At 36.5% G+C, this 11,232-nt stretch overlaps 1 protein-coding gene across 1 annotated transcript; it reads right to left on the reverse strand.

The window, feature by feature from the left end:
- Positions 1–721: 721 nt before the first annotated feature.
- Positions 722–11,166, reverse strand: LOC118751105 (facilitated trehalose transporter Tret1-like). Its single transcript, XM_036485873.1, has 6 exons — positions 10,950–11,166; positions 6,730–6,962; positions 4,582–4,712; positions 4,149–4,489; positions 3,639–4,060; positions 722–1,237 (listed from the first exon to the last, which is right to left on the reverse strand). The coding sequence occupies exons 1-6, from the start codon at positions 11,026–11,028 to the stop codon at positions 1,031–1,033; spliced, it is 1,413 nt and encodes a 470-aa protein (XP_036341766.1). The 5' UTR covers positions 11,029–11,166; the 3' UTR covers positions 722–1,030.
- Positions 11,167–11,232: the final 66 nt, after the last annotated feature.

Here is an 11,232-nt window from a genome sequence, read left to right on the forward strand (position 1 = left end):
ATTTTACAGAAAAAAAATTTTCTTCAAGTATTTCGCAAAACTTTGAATTTAACATTTTAGCTCTTTAAACAGAGTGACAGCTGTTTGATAAAAATGCCTTTTATCATTACTCTTGCACATTCCAAATTCTTTTGGTTTGCTAAATTACATAAGGGATTTGGAGGCTGATCCGCTTTTCGTTTGGAAACATGTCACTCCTTATATAGTGACATAACCTCAAAGTAAAAAATTGGGTCACTATACAAGAAGTGACATAATCCCAAATTTAGATTTTGTATCTTAATAAGTGCAACGATAATTGAACTACAGATTAAATTTTAATGACCATTACATACATTTGTACAATCACAGCTCAAACAGCTCCAACAGTCGCAATAGCCGACTGCGTACAGCACGTAATATTCCTGACGAAATCAGGCGGTTACCAAAATCCAAGGCTATATTCTAAATGCGAACCGTCCTATGCAAGGCGCATCAATACAAGGTAGTGTTGATTGATCAGCTGGTTGGATATTTTTGTCTCTACACTAGTACAGAAGAATGTCATCCAAGACGAAGTGGCGAAACTTTAGGATGTCAACAAAAGAAAATTATGAAAATTATCTCCTATTTCCTTTCGTTTTGACATCCTCCTGTACCAAAAAGCAATAACAAAATACACGGGACTTTTACTTATATGCAATCAACACCACCTTGTATGGATGCGCCTTGCGTCCTATGCAAATTTAAAATATTTTTTGTGCTTCTACTGTAAAATTTCAAAATTTTTCAAATTCCTTATTTGAACAACTCTGCAGTTTGAACGAACTTAAAGAAAGTTATGTTTTAAAGGCTACAAATTTCGTTTGTATAATTTTATTATCACTCACAAGTTATGCTTTAAAAGATTTTAGGTTTTATTTATATAAATATTTGTATGCTTGTTATCTTACTGAGATTCTAAAAAATGCAGTTGGTACTTCATTGCAGATAGATTTTTATAAAGCTTTCAGCATTATTGTACTATACTTAGTTGTATTTGTAACTTAAACTATTTCTCATCTTTACTCATAGATTTTCCTTTGGTCTCCGGCAGGAATATTGTTATATAGAATAGCCCTAGAGCAGAAAATGCAGCACAGGCCCACATCGATGCTGATAGTCCAAAAGTATGCATGAATGGTGGAAATATTTTCAGCAAGATGAAGGTAAAAATGCTCAGCAATGACAAGCAAATGGATGATGCTTTCGAACGAATCTGTATTAGAGAGGAAAAACATTTTTTTAAAATATTTATAGAGTAAAGGTAGTATATCAAGTAAAAAAGTACTATTCTTATAGGTATTGCAACTTTATTTTTAAATATTCAGAAATCACTTAATCACAGCGCAGTCACTGAATTTTATGACTGAGACACGAATTATCTCTTCCCAACCCTAGCATTGAATTGGTTAAGAACGCGGTCAACGCTTGTAAGAACGCTTCAGGCGATTCATCATGCTGCTGGTGTTGTAACAGCTTAAAAATTTCCTGAAGAGTTTCCAGGGAATCGGCAGAAGTGACACTCATTGGCCAGATATAGATGTGTTTCGACCCGAATGTCGTGGGAACGAATCGTCATGCTCTTTTCGTTTTGTCGCAAATTCTGTCGAGATCTTTAAATATTTTCCATGATCGTCTAGACTTTGTATTTTCTTATTTTTTTACCCGATGAATGCTTAAAACTTGCTTGTTCTTTGTTCTGTGCTGAGTTAGAGCGAGCTCCCTCGAGTTTTTGTTATTATTCCACATGCAATTCTACTAAAGGGCATACATATGTCCTATAAATGCTCCACCATTTGAGACAAACAAGAATCGATATGTTTAGCTTAGGCTGGGTTAAAGTTGTTGTACTAAAGAGAGGTACACTTATATATAGGTTTAGGTCCTTTGTGATACCGCTATGAACGATAACACCTAAGCTATAGCGAGAAACGTTGCGTACCAAGAGAAAGGTTTCGCAGGCGGCTGATTTCGGTCTCGGAGAGCTTCTACTGACTGATTAAACAGTGTGATTCCAGATGTTTAAGCCGCAGTCTTGGACAGTTTAAAAGGAAGTGATTTCATCACGTTTTCTCCAAGCGGCTGCGACAGTGAAGATCCGGTGTGATATTTAGTCTCAGTACGCGAACTCCAATCGGACAGCGTCCTGTCGATTCACCGACCAGACTTGAGAGTTGCGGCTTCGTGAGCTTAAGGGGACCGCTTCCGGCCTGTACTCGACTAAATAGACCTTGGAGGGACATATTTTAAGGCTTAGGCTCAGCGCTTGCTGAGCTTTCACGATGCCCATCTATTCATTAGTTGTTCACAAGTAGTCGAAAGTACCACTCCTCATGATGAAACGGCACACGTCTTTTCTGATTAGCTCATCCGCCACTCTTTTTCCTGCAATATCACTGTGGTATGGAACTCATAAAAGTCCGACCAGTACTGCGCACAGAGATCTGGTGGTCTAAATTTGAGGTTGATAGAAAGTTTCCGCCAAAACAACAGTTCCCTGCAGCAATTCACGGAAAATTGTGCCAATGATCTAACTGAGGCCAATTTAGAAACACAGTAATCCATGTTATCAGGAATACAATAGAAGCCTCTTAGAAGATTAGAGTGTTCAGATCCTGAATCAGTTAAGCTCGGTAGCCCTAAGACTGCGGCTACAGTGGCTGTAGTGAAATAACAATATATAAAGTCGATAACGATGTTTAACCGTAGATTAGTGTTAACCAGGCTTTGAGTAGGGCCGTTTTAACCATGTCTGATTAACACTCATCCCAAGTTAAACATCGTTATCCAAGTTACCGACTCCATATAATATTGAGTCGGTAATGTCGATGACGATGTTAACCTAGGAATTAGTGTTAACCAGACTTGATGAAAACGACCCTGATTGGCAGTGTGGACGGGCAGTATGTTAAAATTGGCATTAAGAGCCACGTGCCCCCCATTGAGGACGGTCCGTTATACCCGCTCTAGCTTTGTGATAAGCGTAATCTTCTCTACTGCATTCCACGAGGCGATAAAACATTAAGGGCTTCAATATGGTTTCAGCGAGCCACGAAAGAGAGGCTCCACCTCACATTAAGTGACCCCTCCAGCAATAGAGCGCCACTGATGTCTTCTCCACTATTTTCACAAAGTAAGCTTCCTTTCAAGAATCAAGTTCAAGTCCTGGGCTCTATCAGAAATCGCCAGGCGAGCACCTCCAATTGTGGGAGTAGTCGAGCGGGGTATCTTATACTTCCTAGTGAACAGGACAAATCCCGTCCTGAGTTCACTATTCGCAGATCACCAAGACACCAGGTTCAAGTAGCCTCGAATCAGATTTTTCAAGTATATACCCCTCGCTAAAAGTGCATACGCATTAACGCAGCAGTCTTCCTTTTCCAACTTCCCTAGCAGGTCGTTTACGACCACAATCCAAAGAAGGGGCTGAGAGAATATGACATTGTGGTGTACCACTGCTCCCTTCCTTTGCGACAGCTTTACCACAGTGCATGCGGTATATAAATATATATATATATATATATATATGATCTTTCGTCAATTATGGAGACTCACGATTTTTGTTTCAATTTATGAATATACTATAGATATGTATGTAAAAAAAACTACGTAATTACCTTCGGAGGTAAAATTTCCACCAACACCACAAAAGTGACAGGTATTATTCCAATGTTAGCCGATAATATAATAAACGCCATAATGAGAAGTGGCAGCCAAGAGCGATAAGCTGATAGATCCGCACTAGTTTCCTCGGCAAAGAAAGCATACATACCAAACGCCGCCAAAAAGACTCCCATGGATGCTGCGGAAGCCATTAGCAAAATTTTCCGACCAAAACGATCGATTAGTATGATGGCAGTAATGGTACCAACAATTTGCACAACCCCTATAATGATGGTGTTTGTATTTGGATCTATATCTGTTTGAATCGCTACAAAAATGGTAGACGTGTAGTTAAGCAATGCAAAACCGCCTGTGAAGACATTAATCATCATCAGAATTATGCCCATAGAGAGTGCGCGCAAAGCGCGTTTAGTGACTGGAAAGAGATAAAGAAAAAAAAGAGAAAAACAAATTATGAATAATTTTAAATTTACATATGTATGTCAGCAAATTTAAGTGCTTACAGAAATCTCTCCATGTTACGACATCAGTTTGCGATTTTTGCGCCATTACCGCGTTTCGTAACTCCGAAAATTTCGTATTGAATTGCGCCAACTCCTGTTTGTTTTCAGCTTTGCAATTGTGATAGAATTTAAACGATTTTTCCGCTTCCTCTTCCTGTGCGCTATACAGCAGATATGACGGAGTCTCCGGGAAGAATGATTCAATCAGTAGAAAGATAAGTGGGAATAATATCACAATCATTGGTATAATGTGATATGGTACATGTGAGGAGAGTATGAAACCAGTCAACATGCCCGAGTTGAGAGTGAGTGTAAATAACGAGGTAAGACGTCCGCGAATGCTGTGGAATGAGGAAATGAGTTAAAAGTTTTATAAATAATAGCCAAACTAAAACAAACGACTTATGGTGCGTATGTTATGTTAAATACTAACGTTGGATCAACAATTTCTCCAATGAAGATCGGTATAACGATGTAAGTGCCACCACCAGTGATGCCAGCGCAGTAGCGTGCAGCATAGAGAAATTCAATCGATTTAGCGAAGTAAATGAGTAACCAAAAGCACTATAAAATTATTTGCAAAAATTAATATGTATATATATGTAAATATGTACACGCATATATATGTATATGTGCATACATAAAAGGGCATGAGTTAAAATTATATAACATAACCATGCATTATATGCCTGATAAGCAGGGCCGAAGTAAATAAGCAAGAAAAAATCCATTTTAAGCGCTTAGATAAGCACTAAAACATATTAGTAAATATGCTTGCAAATATGCGCAAAAAACAACAAAAAAGGTATACATATAAGTAAATTTTATGTTTTGGTTTTTATTCAGTTTATTTCAAGTATAGAAAAATTACAATGTACAATCATATACTGTAAATAATAGAGATCTGCGCTGGTCGTTTTAATTTTCTATTCTCCATTTGAGATAAATTGTTTTCAGTCTCTTCAATATCACCAATGCCTTCCCGGAGAGAAAAACCATTGGGTTTAAATTTTTGTATCCAAGCCGAAATGCAATTAAAGTTACGAGTTAATAAAAACCAAATCTGTTTTTAACCGACTTCCAAAAAAGGAGGAAGTTATCAGTTCGTCGGAATATTTTTTTTTTTTTTTTTTTGTGTGTATGTTACCGCATAACTTTGGACCGCGTCAACCGATTTCGATAATTCTTTTTGCATCGAAAAGGTAGTGTCTCAGAGGTGGTCCCATACTAATCTCGTTAAGATCCGATCAGCGGATCATGAGATATATATATATATATATTTTTTTATATGGGAGTTGAAGTCGGTTTTTTTTTGCTAAAAATTACTAGTTTATATTAGTACTAGCAGACCCGGCGAACTTCGTTCCGCCCAAAATTAATTTTTGTATTGAAACATTTTGGTCCAACATTTTCACCAACAGTTCACGTTCATGATTTTCAGTGACGCATTTACATATCTTCTAATATTAAGGTTTGGTTTTTGTCACAAGGCGTATTTCCATTGCGGTCTTAAAAAACCATCAAAAGTGTATATGCATACAAAGATACGTAATAGTTTCAGTGCGTTTGAAAGGCGCCACGCCCCCTTTTTAAATGGCCCCGATTTTCTCTAAGAGTATGGGATTGAATTCAATATCTCTATACCATGATCGAGTAGAGTACTATGAACATTTACGGAGATATGCAGTATGAAAAATTCGGTTTTTATGTGAGGTGCCACGTCCTTTTTTTCCAATAGCTCCAATTTTTCGTCATGACCATGTGATTGATTTATATCTCCATATTAAATTTCCGTACTCTAACAAGAACACTACCAGAGATAAGCAATATGAAAAATTCGGTTAGTATGGGAGGTGCCACGCCCCTTGTACCCAGCGGTATGAAATATACTTTACATCCGATTCTCATACCTACCATATATAGATACACACAAATTTTCATAAAGATCGGCCGAGCCGTTTAGGAGGAGTTCGACCACTAACACCGTGACACGAGATTTTTATATATTAGATTTGTAAACATTTCTTTAGTTCTATGAATAAAAAACGCCCAATAAATGGTAAAGAAAAATTTCTTGAGTCAAAAAGTTAGACAGCAGACTGTAAAATATCAGATGTCAAAACTCCTTGGACATTACTATTCACATACACACACACGAAATAATAGCAATTTTTTTTCTTGACCGTTTTCTTAAAAGGTCCGTACTTAGCTTTATACATTGAAATAACCAAAATAAGCATTATCGTTAAAATTAAGCTTGGAAACCCTGAATAAGCAAAATAAGCAATTCCAAGCAAAAGCTTAAACTTTTCGGCCCTGGTGATAAGTAATGTAATGCATTTCTTATGAGTTTTAAATTCCATTACTGTTTAATATTCTAATATATGTATCCAAGAATTCCCAAAAATTTCATACTAAATCACATAAATTTTTCGATGCGAGCTAATGTAAAATTGAATGCCCCACTTTTCTTAGGCCATCGCCGTGAATTATCGGTTATTTTACTGATTATTTTTTCGATTACCATACATTACATTTTCCCACTGGAATTATTACAACATGCGCTGTTTTTCGTACTTACAATGTGTGGAATGGCAAGGCCATAAAGACAGGCTTTCCGACCGATGAGATCCAAAAGTAGTCCAAAAAGTATATTCCCCGTACAACCGCCGAGACATACAAGTGCACCTAGCCAGGAGCCCTCCTCCACGGAGGCGTTAAAGCCAAGCGGACTACCATCGGGCGATTGTAGCTTTGACAGCATCGGCGGGAACCAGCCGAGACCAATTCCATGGCAATATGTGATTATCGTTACTAAGTAGTTTGTGGAGATCCAAAAAGAATAAATTAAATAATTGGTATATATACTGATGTGTGTATTCATCGATATACTAAACATGTATTTACATGCATATATATATTTCCATTAGACTGGTACGAGCCGCTTTGGCGAAAGTTAAATGCTTGTAATTACCCCCCGTAGTGTGAGAGCTTTATTCCACTTGAGGGCGATTGCTCTTTCGTATCGCCTTACAGAGCAGCCACCGGATTTAAGGGCCGTAGCTTTTAATCATTATTTTATGGTTTTTATTTTTTTCGCTCAGAGATAATAATTATTATCGAATTTTATTTTTCCTCTTAAAAATAATGATTATATATAAAATGGAAAAGGCCATACAGCCACAACATACTGAAATTTTGACCTGAAAATTTGGGACGTAAAAGGAAGGGTCTCGCTACCTCTGAAACGGATACGTCAGAAATAACACTGGTATAGCTTTTGAGGTTTATAATGATCATTATTCTTAAGTGAATAAATAAAATTCAATAATAATTATTATCTTTGAGCGAAAAAATAAAAATCATATAATACATGTTTTAATCGAGAAAATAAAAATCAAGTAATAATAATTTCCTTTGAGCGAGAAAAATAAAACTCAAATATTAATTATTATTTTTTTAATTTTTATTGATTAAACTCGAAAAATAAAAAATCATTGTAAATTACAGTAGGACATACGAACACAAATAAATAAGTATTATTAAAATGGTTTGCAACTTCCTGCCGAGGGGCAACCGCTATTAGAAAAAAAACTTTTTCTTTTCTTTTTTTATGTAAGTCGGAACCTGAGTCTGAACCCAGGCGCTGCGGAATAGTAGCGCGCACTGCTAACCACTACACCACAGCGGCCGCCAATTCAGTAAAAAATGCGCTGTTTTATTCTCAAAAAATAGAAATGCATATTTTGAGAATGACAATGAAAGGGTTGAGTCATCAAGGTGTTGAAGTATGAAGATACTAAGTGAGTAATCTCCCTTAGATGTGCAAAAAATGCATTTCGAATAAAAATTTGCATTTTCTAAGCGGGTTAGGTATCTAAGCGGGGAATAAAATTCTAGATCTCTCTCGTTTGTAGTAGTTAAACGCTCGATTTTTCCCAAACCGGTTTCGAAATATGCCAAAACTACGATATTTTCGTAAATACTGTATCCAGTTTGTTGAACGGGGGAATTTGAAGTAGAAATTCGGAACAAAACACGATAACTGTGAAATTTTTGGAAAATGGGCGTGCCACCGCCCACATAAGAAGAAAGGCTGTATCTCAGTAGCCGCTTCACCAACCCGCTCCAAACTCGATGCGATCATTGCTTAGAGTGAAGCTAAGAAACCTCTTAAAAATGTCTGAAATCGGACAATAAACCCGCCGACCTCCCATATAATCTACATATAAGCTACCGAAGCTACTTTACTCAAAATCGACGTTTGCAATAATCTCCTAGCACTAAATGAGATTATCAAAAAATTTTTGAAAATGGGCGTGTTCTCTTCAAAATATTTTTGACATGACAATTTGCGTAAATCGGTTGACGTTGATGGTCACATAAAAAATTGCTTCCTTTTTCAGTAACCTCCGAACACAAATTTCGAAGGCAAATACACCGACATTAATTCAGATTTCCATTATTTTGTTCTCGTGAGTACTGTTTTAAACCTTCCGAATCTCCGAGTGTAGTGTGTTCAGTAATTGTCGTTACAGTGGTATTTTCTAACTAACGTAACGGTTAAAAATATATTCAAGCGGGGAAACCATTTAACCGGGTGAAAATATGCGGGGAAATTTATATGTATTCAGAATTATTATGAGTTTAATTTTTCCCGAACCGTTTCACTTTTCACTTTTGGTTTCCATGTATTTACTATGGGCCGATGACAAATTTTCGGGTGATTTTTTTTCGAATGAAACTCAGGATAAGGCTGATTTTGTATGATTATTTTTTTTTTACCGAGCAACTGATTCAAATAAGCCGAGGGTCTTTTAAGTGGGTCATTATTATTATTACTTATTAGTATGTCAGGTGTACTCGCGCAGCGACCTAAAAGATCTATTGTGCTAAACCCTAATTGTAGTCACTCCAACCTTAGGCTATTCAAGAAATTAAGCACATTGGAGGGTGCTGTGTGCCAAATATTGGATGGAGAAGATAATCGTTCCCCAAGGTGTATCAGTCTGCTATTCATGATACGCGGGCAGTCACACAAAATGTGCTCTGAGGTTTCCCCATGCCAGCCCACAGAACCTGCAGTCCGTCTCTACAGAAAACGCCATTTTGTTCAGATGGTACCTTAACTTGCAGTGTCCTGTCAGGTAGCCTGTAAGAGTTCTAAGATCCTCCCGGCTGAGTTCACTTAGTCTTTCAGAGTTCCTCCTGGTAGGAGTTATGATTTTTTTTTTGATTGTCTCATTCCTTTTGACTTACGCCAGTGGGCAGCAATCTGAGATTCCTCCCAACTCCTAACCAGTTCTGCAGTGTATCCTCTAGATGTAGCACAGAAAGGCTCGGAACCATGTTGCCTTCAAAACCTTCATGTTCATGCGTAACTCTATTATGGGCTCCTAGTATATTCAGAAGAGTTTTACAATTGTCCACAAGCCTTCAAAAGATAAGCGGGTAATATTGTACATTATATACTTCTTAGTATACTCTAGAGCGCAGTCAAGCTTAATCAGAGGATTCTTTTATATTCGGTGGCCCCTGCTAAAATATCCAGCATAAAATTTTAACCTTTTAACCCTCTATCTACCATTTTTAAAGGGTTTCTTAAAAAGAAGATAAATAATTAAATTTAAAAAAATTGCTCGCCAAATTTTACTCTAGGTCTATGAAGGCAAGAATTTTCTAAATTTTTTTTAAATTTACGTCCATTTGTTATGAATTAAAGCGCACTGGTATGGTATGGGAGAGTATTTTCAACTTCGAGGATGCCCTGTAAAATTTCCTGCTTATCACTTCTGTACAGCATTTTAACCCTCTAACTGCAATTGTATGTAAGTGAACTTCAATGAGCATCCTTAATTTTTCTAGGACTTAAGGGGTTTAAATGTTCTACCAAGACATTGTACACAGGCCTCTGAAAACAAGAATTGTTTTGTTTGTTTGGAAGTTATTATGTACAAAATATGTAATTGAATTTATGACCTAAACGTGTAAAATTTAATTTATATGTGATGAGGTGGAATCAAACAAAACAAAATCCTCGTTGGGTTTGACTTTCAGTTACAGTTTGAGCATTTATCGGCTGAGACAGTACAATGTCTGCTCCACAGTGGAATCTGTTTTCTCTGCTTAAAATAATAAAATCCAAAAGCTTCCATACAAAATATTGTCACAACTAAAAAATCTTCGTGTAGTTTCCGCGGCAGAAGAGAATAGGCTTGTTCATGTGAAAATTGTCCAGTAACTTGCCAGGAACTCTCCAGTAACTTCTTCTTCTTCTGCTCTCATGGAGAAAAATATCCAAAAAATTACGTAAGTTTCACTTACTTATGCATTTTGAGAGTAAATTTGAAAATGTAAATGCATCTTCTGAAAAATGCCGAATTCTCGAGTTGCAACAATATTTTAATAAACTTACTGTATGAATCTATTTCATGAGAAACAACAATCTAATGCATCTTATCAATAAGAACTTATCTATTGCTTTTTCTAAAAATCTCAGACCTTTTATTTAAATTTATTTGAAAAAAAAATCTAGTAAAAGGTCTGAATTTTTAAGAAAAAACAATTGCTTATTTTTTATTCATACAAAATAAGACGTTTTAACGGACTCGATGTGTTTACAGACTCAAATAAGAGTAACACTTTAAATGATTTAGCTGCGAGGCTGGCTTCAGTTACGCAAAACTAATCAAAACTATTCGCCAGCTTGGTTATCACTACATCACTTTAAACATGTTATGCCTTGATCTTAGCTTATGTACATAGCTAGTATACACAAAAATTACAAAATATTTGCTTTACCACTTGCTGCCGCCAATAATTGTGGGCGAAATTCACTGCGAAAAACGCCCTCTGAACTTTTGCACATATTGAACAACATGCTTGCGCTAATGCGGGCTCTTTCAGTTGTTTTTGTAAAACCAGTTTAAGTAACCACTAATTACTAACTTAAAGCATAAAACTTCTCTTAATCTACTAAAACACTGCGATGTAACTTAATGCAATTTCGACATGTTATCTCCATCACTGGTGGCTGCTAACTGACAGTTCACACTTTCGAAAACACAAACAAAATTGCCAAATA

This window comes from Rhagoletis pomonella, unplaced genomic scaffold, assembly GCF_013731165.1.
Source record: "Rhagoletis pomonella isolate Grant_MI unplaced genomic scaffold, Rhpom_1.0 Rhpom_scaffold_00538, whole genome shotgun sequence".
Taxonomy (NCBI): Eukaryota; Metazoa; Arthropoda; class Insecta; order Diptera; family Tephritidae; genus Rhagoletis; species Rhagoletis pomonella.